Genomic DNA, 17,259 nt, shown 5'->3' with positions numbered 1-17,259 from the left:
AAAAAGACTTTTCTCAATCTTGTCCTCCAGAAAGAAAAGCCATAAAGTTCAAACACTAACCAAAAAAAAGGGTAAGGAGAAACATTTAAATATTGGTGTTCCTTTTATTAGTGTCTTCACATACAACACTCCTCAATTTTAAATAGGACTTTCTTTCAGAAGACAAAACCAAGACAAAATGGTAGAAATCAAAGGGTTATAGACTTTGATTTAAAAGGCATAACCTTTTCAAAAATGAGAGCTATCAATGGATCATTCATGAGAAGAAACTCCCTGGCACTAGGATAAATAGAGGTTGGAAAACCATCTTTCCAGGTGCTATAAAATAGAATCCTCTCATGGTGCAAGAGTCCTTCTAATTCTAGGGGTCTAGGATTATTTTTATTATTATTGTTACCTTTCCCATTCTGGAAAATCTTCAAGACTCTGTCTTGTAAATGTCACCAACCCAGTAGGTTCTACAGAAGCAATAAAAGAAAAACATACCCAAAATAAGTTTCAATTTTGAAAAAATTATACACACACACTCGGTAAAAGAATAGGTCTAACACTGGCTATAAAACTAACCAGGAAATAGAAAGCCTAGCATTGGAAAATAACAGAATATTGATTGAAAATAATATCCTTACAGTAGAAATTCCTTCTATAAAATAATAAGACTTCACTAAACGAAACTATACAAATAACAGCACAACAGTAGGATTTGAGTGCTGGTACTTTTTGGTAAAGTTTTTGAAGCTGAATACACCTTTTTTTTTGAGACGGAGTCTTGCTCTGTCGCCCAGGCTGGAGTGCAGTGGCGCAATCTCGGCTCCCTGCAAGCTCCGCCTCCCTGGTTCACGCCATTCTCCTGCCTCAGCCTCTCCGAGTAGCTGGGACTACAGGCGCCCGCCACCACGCCCGGCTAATTTTTTGTATTTTTAGTAGAGACGGGGTTTCATCGTGGTCTCAACCTCCTGACCTCGTGATCCGCCTGCCTCGGCCTCCCAAAGTGCTGGGATTACAAGCGTGAGCCACCGCGCCCGGCCACACTTTTTTTTTTTAAAAAAAAGCATTGAAAAAAAGGATGTATAACTGATACAGCTAATGCAATAAAGACAAAATTGAATTCAAATTTGTAGACTCCTTTACGAAGAAAGGACTTAACCCTACATTCAAAGACTGGTGAATAAATACACATTTATGTACTATATGGTAAAGTGAAATGCCAGATTTAAAAAGGAAATCATTTGCACATCCTCTGCAGTTAGTACAGCTAAGTCTTGGGCTTAAATAGTGGGCAATCACTCTACATGTTAACAGCAGTCTTAGCCAGAGGAGAAATTACTGGTTCTAAGAGTTTACAGAACAAAGATGACATACTTTTCAAGGAGCAATAAATTTGGGAGGATCTAAATGAAGTACTATTAATGTAGTCAATAATTTTAGAGGATAAGACCCTTTTCTAGTCAGATTTATTTATTTATTTTTTAAAGCCAGTAGCAAAAGAAACAAATAAATCCGCTGGCCAGAAGTAATTTGTCTGATTCAAATCAAAGAACAAACTAAAAAGGCCATGCCATTTCTGTTTTCTTGAATAGAAAAAAGCTCTTAAGGAAAGAGAGAGATGTCAGTAACTATTAGTGATGACAGTGTATTACCCAGTGAAAGCCTGGCTATCATTTCATTCCTGTGCACAATTCCACATTTCCTTGTTCTCAGTCAAAAGCAGGAACCACTCAAAAACCATATGGAGCAGTTGCAGTGGAAAACAAATTTTGTTAACATGGGTCTTACATCCTTTAGATATCTAACTTTAAGATAAATGGATAACATATTTAAAACTCACAAGTAAGTGGTCAAACAACTCAAACACTAGAGAAGCAATTCCGTGAATAGAAAACATCTCTCTTGTCATTTGGTAACTTAGCAGAGAAGTAAGAACATCAAATGGATAACATATTTAAAACTCACAAGTAAGTGGTCAAACAACTCAAATACTAGAGAAGCAATTCCATGAATAGAAAACATCTCTCTTGTCATTTGGTAACTTAGCAGAGAAGTAAGAACATCAAATGTCCTTCATATATACTAAGAGATGCTAAAAGAAATTCATAAACACTGCTGGCAAAGCAAGAAAAGGCAGAAGAACATGGTTCCTTAGATTAACAAAAATGCCTTGAGAGCACGTCTGTTAGCGTTTTTTCATAACAAGGTAACTTTCATCTCAGAATAGGATACTTTGATTAATCAAATACTTCCCATAATAAAATCACAATATATACTACATACAGGTCGTAAATTTTCAAAAACCTGATATATAAGACACTTTATCTAAAACTATATAGAAAGTAATTTAATTCGGAAGGCTTTTTAAAATATTTCAGTCTCAAGATCTTCATCAAATATAAAATACACATGTTTAACAACACTGAAAAGTTGGTCCTGATGGAATTCTATTTTATCAATTCTAAAAGGCATGTTTTCTCACATATTACATTTCCGAAACTGGAATACATCTTTTATAATGGAGGTATCTTACCACAGGTCTAGACTAGAGGTGAATTTTCCCAGAGAAGATGTGCATCTGCTTCTGCTGTCGTCTGGGAACACTATCAGCCCGATACCATCTGAATTAATCCTTTATGGCAGGCCTTTGTGGACCACACTGGTGGTGAGGCTGCACACCCAAAGCTTAGGGCTTGTGGTTCAAATTCTCAGAGAAATGTTTTTTTCCTTTCTCTATTTAGTGTCAAGGTTGAGACTTACGTTTCTTTATGGTCCCTTTTCTGGATGGTCAAGTTAATTTCTCATTTATCCTTAGGTGTACCAGCCTTGTGGGGTCAGGTCTCCTACTAAACTCCCTGTCCTGAGTATTTTTTCCTTCTTAGAGGTATATAATATAATAGCATTTTTTAAAAATAATCTATGACATCTCAGATTCGATGAAATATGGTACCTTAAATAAGCTTCTGAAGTCTATTGAGTAGGCTCCAGAACTTCTACACAACCACTCGTTATACTGCAACCTCTTTTACTCTCTTTAGTATTTCCTCTTTAAACCGTTAGCTTTACATACTGAAGACCAAGAGCAATGTTGTACTGTATTTCTACAAAGAACTTAACATGTACAGTGAAAAAGTCAGAAAATAAAACGTTTAGTTATAATTTATTTCTTTAAATTCCCAATACTTATAATGGCATATACATTTCCAGTTGAAAAAACAAATTTTAAGCTTTTTCCTCAAAGTATCTGAAATCCTAAAATTTAGAAAGCCAAGTTAGTTTTTAGAGAAGACATACGTGACTTGACTCCCGGGACAAAAAAGTAAACTCTGTACTACTTAGTTATAATAATTCTACTTAAAACGGCAACTCAAAGTATTGTAAAAACAAAGCAAAACAAAAACCAATAGTAATAATTCTAATTAGACCTACAATAGCCAAAAAAAAAAGCAGTCATTTTTTTTTTTTTTTTTTTAGACAGAGTCTTGGTCTGTCGCCCAGGCTAGAGTGCAGTGGCACAATCTCAGCTCACTGCAACCTCCACCTCCCGGGTTCAAGTGATTCTTGTGCCTCAACCTCCCAAGTAGCTGGGATTACAGGCTCCCGCCACCGCGCCTGGCTAATTTTTGTATTTTTTAGTAGAGACGGGGTTTCACCATCTTGGCCAGGCTGGTCTGGAAATCCTGACCTCGTGATCCACCCACCTTGGCCTCCCAAAGTGCTGGGATTACAGGCGTGAGCCACCATGCCTGGCCTTACGTAGTCATCTTTTTAACAAATCATTACAAATTCTAATTTGATTTTGTGTCTTATAGGTCCAAACGATTCTGCATTTTAATATTTCATTCAGTACAGGGCACAAAACTGAAATTCAATAAGCTATGAGATAAATAATTCCATATCAGAGAAGCATGTAATTTTCCCTTAAATATCAAAATCCTGATAATTGATTTCATTCTAAAAATTTAACAATGTCCAATAGCAATACATTCAAGGGGGAAGATGCTAAGTACACTGTAATGCAAGAGTAAAAGAAGGATATGAGAAAAATGACCTTAAAATGATTCAATGACATATTTTAAGACAATCCTATGACCCAGAACTGAAAAAAAGCCATTTCACTTGACCAGGTTGACCTTACCTACTTAGCACAAAGAAACTTTTGAGGTGTTCTGATTTACATCCACTTGTAGGAAAGGCTACCCGTTGATAATAGCTTACATTTATTAAGCATGTATCTTCTTGTTTAATATCTATAACTACCCTGTAAGGTAATGGCCATTATTATATTATTTTATAGGTGATACAACTGAAGCTTAGAGGTGTCAAGAAACTTGACCGTGGTCATTCAGCTTCTGAGATAAGAGTGGCAATACCAATCTATTATCAGCTGGTCATTACCAGTATTTGTTGGACATTTACTATTACTGTCTCAGCTGCTATCAGGTTTTGGGGAAGCAAGAATGTTAAGGTTCAACAGAGGAAGACAGAGATATAAAACTCAGTACAAAACAGTTTTATAGGAACTCCACAAAGGGCTTAGGGGGGCACAAAAGAGAGGAATGGGTAGAAAAGCAATGCATTAGTTGACTTATGCAAATAAACTAGTGAACACTTCTTTATATAAAGAGCATCCAAAATTTATTTCCTGGTCAATATACTTTCTCTGGTTTTTATTCATGAAAATCTTTTGATGTACATTACAGATTTCAGAGAATATGGGTCCGATTTCAGAGTATGTAAACCCCGCCCCCCTACATTTATAGCACACGTTTATGCTTATACACAACATAAGCATAAAATCTAGGTTATATTGTCACATCATTACTAGTGTTTCAATGTGGTTGGGACAGGAAGGTTTACGTTAAACACAAAATGTTCCTCACATGTCACTTGACTTGAACTGTTCCCATCAGCAAGAAAAATTACAGTAAGAATGAAAGGAATTTACTTTTCTCTGTGACTCTTCTAAAGTAGCAGAAGAGCGTTTTAAGTTTCTCCGGTTTCCTTGATGAACGTCCCTCAAACAATCTAAAAGAGATAAAAAATAAAAGAGAGTGGAAGATGAGTTAAAATGCCTTAATGATTCACAAAACTACATCCATATTGCTACCAAGTGATAAAAAGAAATAATTCTTCCAGAAGACAATTCTGTAATGGTAAGAACTGGAAAATTGGTTTAGATTCAAATGGCATCTGGAGAGAACTGAAACCAACTAGAACCAGACTTCTTCAAAGCTGTTCAAATCAGACAGTATTTGCTACCAACCACATTTCTCCAACCTATCTTCCACCACAGAGAAGGCACCATCTAGCCCTCCCAGTCAATTGGGGTCGGTCAGTCAGTGCACAGCTACTTTCTCAATGGCTAATAACATTTATAATTCATAATGTTACTAGGTAGTTTGATAAGTAACAAAAACAGTATCTGAAAAAAATCCTTATCTGAGTGTTTGTGAGGAAATGAGAGTGGACGTGAATGGGGGAAGGGACACAGGCAGATATAACAAGATATCAGGGCTCAACAATCCTTGTTAATTAAACAACTAGATTCTTTTATGGACTGAATGTTGTGTCCTCTCAAAATTTATATGTTGAATACTTAATCCCTAATATAGCTAAATTTGGAGATAGGGCCTGTGAGGAGGTAGTAACAGTTAAATGAGGTCATAGGGGTGGGACTCTAATCTGATAGAACTGGTGTCATTTTAAGAAGACAAGGTGAGACTATAGTACTCTCCCTCTGCCATGTGAGGACAAGATGCCAGCCAATCTATAAGCCAGGAAGAAAGCCCTCATCAGGAACCGAAGCAGCAGCACCCTGATCTGCAGCTTCCAGCCTCCAGAACCATGAGAAAATAAATTTTTGTTGCTTAAGCCACCCAGTTCTATGGTATTTTATTATGGCAGCCCAAGCTGACTAATAGAGATCCTTTGCATGGTAACCAAAACAGTGCCTACCCTGTGTCATCTAGTTTTCAGCAACCCGGACTTGGATTACTTAATTCAGTTTTCTTTGAAATGATGTGGCATTGTTATTGGTAACGTATAATTCAGTTTATTCTGATGAAAGAAAAGCAGAGCTTTAAAAGCATTATGACCTGAGTAAGTAGTTCACTAAAAGATTTCTAACAGAAAAGCATGCTTTTGAGCATAAGATCTAGCTTTCTAAAGGCATTTAAAAATTATAAAGACTCAGTGGTTATGAATGATGAGGTACTCTTCATCTGCCTCTAGTCATGTGCTCTGACTTTAAAACCAGAGACCCTTCAAGTAAAGTCCACGTTAATAAGTGCTGAAATGGGTAATTATTTTTCATGATTACAACAGCAAGCTTATGTAACTACGCTGAGAGGGAAAAGTTAATTCCATGAGAAAATCCTATTGAGTGACTGAAATAAATTAGGAAAAGGAAAGGAAATGCAGATTTCAAATGGTTCCGTTTTCAATGATCTGAAATCTGTATTCAGGGTCAATTTCTGGAAAAACAATTTATATGAATATTTATTTCCTAAAAAGAATACTAATGTAGGCTAGTATTTTAACCAAATCTAAAATCAGATCTCTTTTTAAAAACAGTTTAAGACAGCCTGTGTGATAATTTTTATTTAAAGAACCTATCTTTCTAAAATATTTAATACACATACTCTTATAATCGAGTTGCCAGCTGAAAGAAAGGCTCTTTGAGGCTGCAGGTTTCAGCGTGGCTTCTTCTAGAATAGAGTTTATTTAAGTCAAAATGAAGAAGCCACATGGCAATTTAATTAAACATCCTGTATCAATAAATATGATTTACTAAATGAATACCTTAGGCTCCACTGCAAAATCTCTTTCTAGGCTCACTATGTACTAAAGGAAAGCAATATGAATACAAAAGTAGCCACCACCTTTTCCTAGAGATGAACTGATGTACTATACAATTCAATTGAAGGATAAAAGTTCTTCTTCAACAGAACGATTGCATAGTGAGGAGAAAATGCTGTTGCTCTTAAGAAATAATTCTCTAAAACATAGAAAAAGTGTCCCCAGCTTCCATATGTGGTCATCTGTGTATAAAATCACATAAAAGGTCACATACTTCACAACAATGATGACAAATTATTAGTTTTAGGAGCCTCGTGAGACTGCAGATTTATTATCCTGGCAAGACAGACTTTCCTGGAAGATTTTATGGCTGTTATTATCACCCACTACAAATGAACACCATGAACACCACTGTTTATTTTGCAGGTACAAATCTTTTCTTTTTTTTTTTTTTTTTTTTTGAGACGGAGTCTCGCTCTGTCACCCAGGCTGGAGTGCAGTGGCGCAATCTCGGCTCACTGCAAGCTCCACCTCCCGGGTTCATGCCATTCTCCTGCCTCAGCCTCTCCGAGTAGCTGGGACTACAGGCGCCTGCCACCACGCCCGGCTCATTTTTTTTTTGTATTTTTAGTAGAGACGGGGTTTCACCATGGTCTCGATCTCCTGACCTCGTGATCTGCCCACCTCAGCCTCCCAAAGTGCTGGGATTACAAGCGTGAGCCACCGCGCCTGGCCGGTACAAATCTTAAAGTTACAAATCAAGCAGAATCTCAATGTACTCTGTTTATTCATTGCTTGAATCCTAACTTCAAATCACTGTGTAACCAAATACGCTTTCCCATCTTCCTGACAGAGCAGGGGGAAGAGGGGAAGTGTGGTGGTGGGTGTGGGGGGTAAGAAGTGGAGATAAAGTCAGAGGAGATGAAGCAGGTTTAAAATCCTTGTGACAATTCTCAGACTTGGCTGTTGTGAAATTTTAAAGTTGTGTGCACAGCCACTCAAAATGAATTATCCTGATATGGAAGCAAGTAAAAATAACATAAATAGACAGGCAAACAGTATGAACAAAAGTCATCCCAGGAGGGATATACAATCTGAGGGACAGCTTTTGGGAATGAGGAGGAAAACAAAAGGACTGAGGCTGGAGCCCAAGAAAGGGGTGAAGGGGGAGAAGAAAGATGGGGCACGGAAGATAGAGAGAAGAGAAAGGCTGATAGAAATGGGGTTAGAGAAAGAGCATGAGAGACAGACACACAGAGAGAAAGACATATACAAACAGGCTCAGAGAAAAGTGAGACCTTCTCATAATCATTAAGCATCATTCCCCCCGCCCCCCCACTTTTTTTGTAAACTTCCCAACACTTTTCTTTTTTAATTTAGATTTTTCAAGTCCTGGGTATGTACATTTGAAGGCATATTTTAAGTCAGCAGTGTGCACACAAACCAGGCCACAATAACTCCTCTGCATGTAGGGAGGAATTTGGGCATTTAATTGAAAGATAATTATAGATTATTAAAGAAATCAAACAGAAAAAGCCAGTCAGGAAACCTTACTTTGTTCTAAACAAAACTGTATTTTCAAAGACAGACATCAGTCAAAGGTCAGACACTTATTAGCTGGCGTTTTTCTTTGCATACTTATAAGGAGAAACAGAGTTGAATAAAGTCTTGCCCTGAATGGAATACTGATAACATTACTGGAATTTTATTCTAGGTATATCCATCCCCACTACCACCACGACCCACTATGCCATTTCAAGTTAAGTAATAATCCCATTAGTATACAGTAAATCAAACTCAAAGCACTATAACCTCCATTTTAAAATACAAGCAAGTGACAATCCGGAACCCAGCCAGAAAGTTATTCCTGGCTCTTCTGTGAGGCACTCTGCCATATGGCCCCAGCAGCATTTTCAATCCAGGGAAGAGGCAGATGTAAAAACCTCCTGGGCTGACCACTGCTGAGACCCACAATTTATCTCTGACCATCTAGTTTCCAGGCAAACTCAGAAGCATCGATGCTAATCACATTGGAAGCCCTTATATGAATGTTTAGGACCTGAAAGGCAAGCAGGGAAAAAGGTCAGGGGTATTTACCATAACTAAGCAGGGCTGAAAGAACACAGCAATAAATAAAAAAGGGAAGACTTATTCAATTTATTGATGTCAGCCTCCCACCACATACTCTTACCATTTTTCTTATCCAACTAGCTAGCCATACCTCTCTTTTGAGATTAAATACACTCTCACACACACAACTCCCCACTGCTAGAAACTATAATCATAAGTAGAATCTATGCATAAAAGGAAGTAACACAATAAAATGCTACATAATCAGCTTAACAAATGGCTCATCAGATTAAGTACTGGATCTTTAAGAAGCCACATAAAAGTGGGGGGACTTTCGGTTGTTTGGCATTTCTGGAGCACTCAGCATTTTGCTCATGACAGGCTTTGATAAATAATAAAAGAACACTGAGTTTGAGTAGAAGACAGTGATCACGTTCCAGTTGTGCTAACAATTCATTTACTCTCCCTGAACCTTATCAGTAGAGAGGCTTCCCTATCTAGAAAATTCCATAGACAGAATCAAAGCAAGCCATCAAAAGACAGTATCAATGGTGATGTACAGTTGTTGTTCTTATTATTTGCTAGCTTAGGCTCATTAAAACACACGCCATCTCACAGTGAAAGGCAAGTGCAGACATCCTGGCTGCTTAGGATTCTCTACAACATTGTGGAGACTAACACTGGGTTACCTGCCTTAATTCATTTTTCATGTTCTGGTATCCAAAAGAACATCCATCACCTAGGAAAACAAGAATATGCCTGATTTCAAATCTTCAATGGAACTACTTAAACTCTTATTTGGTGAGAATGCTATTTGCTGCAAGCTTAAATCCGTCATGGTCACTCTGGACTTACGAATGGCTTTAATTCATTTAATAGATCAATAATTATTTCTAAAAATAGTTCTAATTTTTGATTAGCCATGAGGTAAGAATTATTAATTCAGTTCATTCAAAGGGAGACTGTGTAGCAGAATGGTTAAGGGACACAGCTTCTCAAAGGAGACTACATCCTGCGTTTGAATCCCAAGTCTACTAGTTACTGTGTTAACCTGGTGAAGTAACCTCCCCTCTCTAAGCTTCCATCTCATTTGAAAAATGAGTGTAACAACAATTCCTAATCAATATCTAATTCAGATGGTTAATGTGACAAGTAAATGAATTTCAGATAATGCTGAGTAAGCTAAGGTACTTGCGCTAAAATAAGGCATTACATAATGCCCAGGCAAAAAAAATCAACATTTATTTACATAAAGCAGTTGCATTGTTCTAATTAATATTCCCTTCATTTAAAAAAATGGCCCAGGCTTGATTCCCATCAAGCCCAACATGCTGACTTTCAGTGCTAACCAGCTCAGTCTTCAGGATAAATGACCATGTACAATGAAAAAGATAAACCTGCCATCGCCAAGAAGCCCCAGACTTCCCCACTCAGAAGTTTGGCTGAAAAACAAAGGTCTTTTAAAATTAAAATATATATTAAAATTGGCCAGATGCGGTGGCTGACACCTGTAATCCCAGCACTTTGGGAGGCCAAGGCTGGTGGATCACGAGTTCAGGAGATCGAGGCCATCCTGGCTAACATGGTGAAATCCTGTCTCTACTAAAAATACAAAAAATTAGCTGGGCATGGTGGTGGGTGCCTGTAGTCCCAGCTACTCGGGAGGCTGAGGCAGGAGAATGGCATGAACACGGGAGGTGGAGCTTGCAGTGAGCCGAGATGGCACCACTGCACTCTAGCCTGGGTGACAGAGCGAGACTCTGTCTCAAAAAAACAAAAACAAACAAACAAACAAACAAAAAAGATATATATATGAATGTAAATTCTGGTAATTGGTTACAGGAAATTGGAAGTCACCAAAGCCAAGCCTTCCCAAGATATCTTGACCTCTGCCTGTCAGCCATCCAGCACCAGTGGGTCTTTGCTCCCCACAGAACTCTGTGGATTCTATTTCTTCCATAAGAAATAAAATGCTATATGCTGAATAAGTAAAATAGGGTGAAGTAGACACAATGACAATGTGTCTATGGAGGAGTAATTGGAAAGAAGCTATCCACACTAGCTTTTTTGGAAAAGCCTCAAAAAATCTGTGAAATTCCACCCTCAAAATCAAATTACAAAAATTGTCCACTGTTATTCACTTTGTGTTCAGCTTGATTTCTGACAACTGACTTGTTCTTCCCTTAACTATTTTTTCTTCTGCACATAAAAGTAATATATGGGCTGGGCGCAGTGGCTCACGCCTGTGAAACAGGTTTTTTATATAACTGCAATTGCAGATTCCAATGCTCTGTTTTCTCTCAATTCTACCTCAATTACTAACGAAATCAGAAGTAAAAGCTATGTTTGATTATATGTGGCTTAAAAATAAAACATCTCGTAATTCCTAAGATATAATATGAAAAGTAAAAGACAAAAGACTGAGAACAAAGGGTCTAAATTATAGTCTTAGCACTCTGCCACTAACCAGCTCCATTACTCAAAACAAGTCACTTAATTCTCAAATATTTCAGCTGTAAAATGTCTTTTCATTCATTCAAGAAGCATTTATTGAAGGCCTACAATGCATAAGACTTTGTGAAAATAACAAAGAAGACAGTTAAGATCCCTGCCCCACTGAAATGATTAAATAAGCAATTATGAAGTAGTCTAGGTAGTACAGTAGGAATAGTAGGGGACAGTAAAGGCACACATCTGGTTGTACAAACCTAAGAAGTACCCTGGATGCCTCTCTCCGCCCATCTACCAATCCTGTCCATCACCATCACTCTGGCTACCCCTTCAAATGTCTCCACACCTCTGTCCCCTCCCCTACACTATCCCAGCTACCATCCTCTTTCCTGGTGCATTGTAGTAGCCTCTCCAATTGGGTAAACTCATGTACTCTGGCCCCTCTCTGCTTGATTCCCACATGACAGCCAAAATAAACTTTTGAAAATGTAAATCTGAACACATGTGCTAGTCTCTCTCTACCCACATATCTAATCCTCTAATGACTTCCTGTTGTTTTCAGATGGCCTAGTGAGGCACAGTATGGTCCAGCCTCCAGCTACTTCTGTAGCCTCTCCCATCTCCATGCTCCTTCTCACTCTCTGTGCTGCAACCACACTGTCTTCTCTCAGTCTCTGGACATGTCAGGTCCTTCTTGCAACGGTGACTTTACACATACTCTTCCCCCTGCCTAGAATGCAACCACCTCTCCTTCTCCTTGGCAAAACTCTTATTCACCCTTTTGTACTTAATTCAAAAGTTGCACTGGGCATGGTGACATGTACCTGTAGTCCTAGTTACTTTGGAGACTGAGGTGGGAGGATCTCTTGAGCCCAGGAATTTGAGACCAGCCTGGGCAACATAATGAGACCCTGTCTCAAAACAACAACAGCAAGAAAAGTTATTTCCTTGAGGAAAGTTTCCTTTATTAAATTATATCTTTCTTTAATAAAACGTCATGGTGCTGTGCACCTCTCCAGAGGTACACACAGGCTAGCATAGGAACCTAGAGTAGCAAACCTATCCTAGCAGAATCTGAGACACCAGAAAAACTGATACATGAACTGAGTATTGAAGGAGGAATAAAAGCCATGTGGAAAAGAGAAGGGCATCTGTGACGTGAGGTTTGAAAATGAGATAATACTACATAACCGTAAGAACTCAGAAACTGGCTTCTCCTTTCTCTGTAACCTCATGGCACTTAATACACTGTGGGGAATATTGCAGTTGCTCATTGTACATTTGAACTAAACACTGACTAAATACCAGTATCTAAAAACAAACTTACCTACTGTACAAACTTGAAAAATAGATTAAAAATATGCCCCTTGCAACTAATATTTATGTAACCAAGGAGCATATTATATAAAAAAAATACTATCCTGTTTGCTAACACTAGGATTTTAAAGAAATTTTCTTAGATAACATTATTTTTCATTCTTTGCTGCCCCTTCCTTAGTGTTCATAGTGGAGAGTAATCATATATAATAACAAATTATCATCAATATTTTAATGTTTGAAGGTCATAAAAATATAACCCAAGAATTATCACAGTCTAAGAGCAGCTTATATTAAAGTCATCTGCTACACTTTCATCTGCTAAACACACAATAAATGCACTGAAATGTCTAGTTTTTAAATTTTTTAATTAAAAATTTACATTAGGAACTAACCAGCTGAATTCTAGAATTCTTCTCATCTTAAGAGAGAAAAACATTCTCCAATTTTAAAAGGCTAAAAATATGGTCTTTGGGGCTGACACTCTGATATTGGAGAGAATTGTGAATTCATTTCTCTGCTGCCATGTGGAGTTATAAGAAATGCTGCCCACATAAAGTAAGTTGCATTAGAAACAATGACACTCTAGCAGCAATGAGCACACCCATCACCCAGATGTTGGCCTCTAAATACCGTTGTACAATAAAAGAGACCAGGAATCCTTGAGAAAATGGTTGATTCCAAGATTGAGGCATGGAAAATGTAACATGAACCTGGAACAATGTATGATTCCAGAAAGAAAGTTAATGCTCAAAAAAAGGATGGGGCTTATCAAAAGAACATAGGAGTCAACCTAAAGGAGCCCTAATGGCCAAAGCTAGAATAATTAAAGCAGTAAAATAAATAATACTATTTAATTTAAACTGACACAACAAAATAAATATCCATGAGTCCATTCTGATATTTTAAAAACGGGGGAAAAGCGATAGCTCTTCCTTACAATGGAATTTCAATTAGCAAATGTAGAAGAGGGAAGCAGAAAATTCACAACAGGCAAACACTGTGGTAATAATCATTGCAGACAAGATGCACCAATGGATGCCAAAATTAGTAGGGATAAATGTGAGGCAAAACAACATTTGCATAGTGTTTTATCTCTTGGAAAATATTTATTAATCACAAAAGGAAATATGGTAACTTCACAGTGGAAAAAGCCAGCAGACACTACCTTCGCCAACTGATCACCAGTAATAAGAAGTATCATGACCCCACTGATACGGTGCACTGAGAAGGACACAGGATCATTTCTGTGGTATTCTGCCAAAAATGCATGACCTCATTCCAATCCTGAAAAAACATCAGCCAAACCCAGACTGAGAATATTCTCCAAAATAACTGTGATGAGTACTCTTCAAAACTGTCAAGATCATGAAAGAAAAGAAAAAACAAGGAACACATTGGAGGAGACTAGGTAATTAAATGTAACTGGGATGCTGGGTAGGATCCTGGAACAGAAAAAGGATACTAGAAAAACTGGCAGAATCAGACTAGGTGCAGTGGCTCACACCTGTAATCCCAGCACTTTGGGAGCCCGAGGTGGGCGGATCACCTGAGGTCAGGAGTTCGACACCAGCCTGGCCAACATGGTGAAACCATGTGTCTACTAAAATTACAAAAAATTAGCCGGGCATGGTGGCACATGCCTGTAATCCCAGCTACTCAGGAGGCTGAGGCATGAGAATCACTTGAACCTAGGAGGCAGAGGCTGCAGTGAGCCAAGATCTCACCACTGCACTCCAGCCTGGGCAACACAGCGAGACTCTGTCTCAAACAAAAAAAAAGAAAAGAGAAAAAAAAGAAAAAAGAAAGAAAAACTGGTAGAATCAAAATAAGGTCTATAGTCAGCCAGGCATGGTGGCTCATACCTATAACCCAGCACTTTGGGAGGCTGAGGCAGGAGGATTGCTTGAGTCCAGTAATTTGAGATCAGCCTGGGCAAAACAGCCAGACTCAATCTCTACAAAAAATTTTTACAAATTACCCAGGCATGATGCTGCATGTCTGTAGTCCCAGCTACTTGGGAGGCTGAGAAAGATTGCTTAAGCCCAGGACTTCAAGGCTGCAGTGAGCTATGATAGTGCTGCTGCACTCTAGCCTGGGCAATAGAGTGAGACACAACCCCTAAAAAGTTTTTAAAAATAAAATAAGGTCTACAGATAATAATATTAAAACAATGTTAACTTAATTTTACTATGGTTACATAAGATGTTAACACAAGGTGAAGCCAGCTAAGTTTTATACAGGAATCCTTGGTACTATTTTTATAACTTTTCTGTAAGTCTAAAATTAGTTCAAAGTAAAATGTTTTTAAAGAAACTGTATTAAAAGGGCAAATTAAAATAGGTGGTACACCCAGCATGGTGGTTCATGCCTGTAATCCCAGCACTTTGGGAGATAGAAGCAGGCGGGTCACCCGGGGTCAGGAGTTCGGGACAAGCCTGGCCAACATGGTGAAACCCCGTCTCTACTAAAAATACAAAAATTAGCTGGGCGTGGTGGCACGCACCTGTAATCCCAGCTACTCGGGAGGCTGAGAAAGGAGAATCGCTTGAACCCAGGAAGTAGAGGTTGCAGTTGGCCAAGATTGCACCACTGCACTCCAGCCTGGGCAACAGAGTGAAACTCCGTCTTAAAAAAGTGGTGTTACTGATCATTCTACTTTGGAGACAAATGCAGTATGGCAAACAAAAGTGGGTTTTGTTTGTGTGTCCGCTCTATGACTTTATCTCCTACTCTGCACACTGCCCCACCCTCAGAGGCAGGCTCTGGGTGACCAGAGGTAGTGAAGGGCATTACACACAGCCTGCTGGGAAAGGGGCACAGATTACAGCAATTTTCTCAAGTCTCACACTGAAATCAGGGAAGAAAACTCATATATTCTATTCATGGGTCCTATAAAGATAATTCTCAAGTGAAGAAAGAAACAGAGGTGGGGATATGGGAGTAGTGAGTAGGAGGGAAGAAAAAACATTAATTTGCCAAGAAGATTCTTTAAAATATTTTTGTTTGTGTAGAAGATAGAGAAAGTTAGTCACCTGGGAAAATGGCTGGAATCTAAAACTTTATCAATACCTTCACACTGTATTAATTTAGTTGAGCAGTTTGAACATTCTTTTTTCTTTTAAAAATATTACACTGATAAATTAACCATGTCTATAAAGGGTCAAAATCACCTTTTACTTTTCATCAAAACAATTACATTTTTCAAGTCTCATAAGACAGCTCATGACTTTATACTCTCATTTTATAAGACCTTCGTAGAAAGGAGGACTTTTCCTCTACCTTTCACAGTATTTCAGCATTAAGGAATATAAGCACAACAAAAGTTCTCGTGAATAATCAAACTGAAGAGGCATGTGGAGTCTAGAGAACTGGGGAATCATCTGAGAGAACAGAAAGAACATGGGCCCTGGAGTAAGACAGGCCTGAAGTAAAATCTCAGTTCTGTGACTTACTAGCTCCTGGATCCTAATCAAGTTCTTTTAACCTCAATGAACTTTAATCACCTTGCCTGCAAAATGGTGAAAATGTCACTTAAGTACTGTAAAAATTAAATAAGACAACTGCATATAAAATGCTTGGCCTATGGAATTCATTCAAAAAATATTATTAGTTCCTTCCACCTTTGTCTTTTTCATTGTTAAAGAGGTGTTTTCTGAAAACATACCGATTGAAGTTAATGTCTGGGTAACTAGAATACTCCGATTTCATCTTAGCATTTCGTCGTGGAAATGTGCAGAAGAAAGCATTAGCTAAAAGACTGGCAATCTGTTCCTGCGACATTGTGATGGAATGATTCATCTTCTGTTTCAGGAGTGGTATTGGCTGATAAAAAAAACAAAAAAAATACAGACGAGAAGAGCAATAATTAGTTTAGCAATTTCAAAAGCAGAGGCACCAAATTGCATTTGCTAAATTAAGGCAGAAATAATTTCAGGCCATTCTTGAATCCTTAAATCAGCAACATTGTTAAAGTCAAGGGTTGTTTATCAGGGATGATTCAGAAAATGTACTTATTTGACAAACTGCAGATTTCTAATCAATAATAATGATAGTGAAGAGAATATAAAACATTACTTATTAGTGAAAAACAAGATTGCTTCAGCAAGTAAATAAAAACACATTGCCCATGTAATGAAAAATTAAAACAAAAGATGAAACAAAAATATATAACATTAAGCTAAATTTTGTTCTTATTTATATTAAAAATTATTGGCCAAAATAATCTTTCTTAGTCCTCAATAAAATGATCTAAGATAAGTCTTAACCCTCTTATTCCAAATTACACTTCATACTGACAATTTCTTTATAAGAATCAAATCTAACTTCATTAAAGCTATTAATGGAACATGTAAAAACCACCATACGGACATGTATAAGTTGTAAGAAGATAGACATTTCTTACATAACCAAACATTCCAAGTTAAGGAAGATGTAAGACACTTTTCCTTCAAATCTTTTATGTCTAAAATGTCTTCTAGTTATACCACTAAATTCACTTACCTTTTATTATCAGTATAATCCACACGACCTGAGTATTGTGTTCAGTGGGTTTTATTCTGTTTGTAAACCAAAAATAAAGTTCCAAGCCCCCCCAACCAACTGAATGAACCCCTCCTCTCGACCAAGGGG

General features: G+C 37.8%; 1 protein-coding gene across 6 annotated transcripts in view; it reads right to left on the bottom strand.

The window, feature by feature from the left end:
- Positions 1-17,259, bottom strand: part of PARG (poly(ADP-ribose) glycohydrolase) — a 133,087-nt gene that overhangs the window by 52,633 nt on the left and 63,195 nt on the right. For all 6 annotated transcript variants that reach the window (XR_008657174.2, XM_055275332.2, XM_055275335.2 and 3 more), the window contains 3 exons: positions 16,295-16,452; positions 4,937-5,016; positions 398-458 (listed from right to left, as the gene is read on the bottom strand). Coding sequence is in view for 5 of the 6 variants with exons in the window: in XM_055275332.2 (XP_055131307.1) it covers positions 398-458; positions 4,937-5,016; positions 16,295-16,452 (299 nt within the window). In the remaining variant the exon portion in view is untranslated. The remainder of the gene's footprint in view (positions 1-397; positions 459-4,936; positions 5,017-16,294; positions 16,453-17,259) is intronic.

This window comes from Symphalangus syndactylus, chromosome 4 (genome assembly GCF_028878055.3).
Source record: "Symphalangus syndactylus isolate Jambi chromosome 4, NHGRI_mSymSyn1-v2.1_pri, whole genome shotgun sequence".
Classification (NCBI taxonomy): domain Eukaryota; kingdom Metazoa; phylum Chordata; class Mammalia; order Primates; family Hylobatidae; genus Symphalangus; species Symphalangus syndactylus.
The sequence above is the reverse complement of the archived record's forward strand: the minus strand, read 5'-3'. Positions and strand labels throughout refer to the sequence as shown.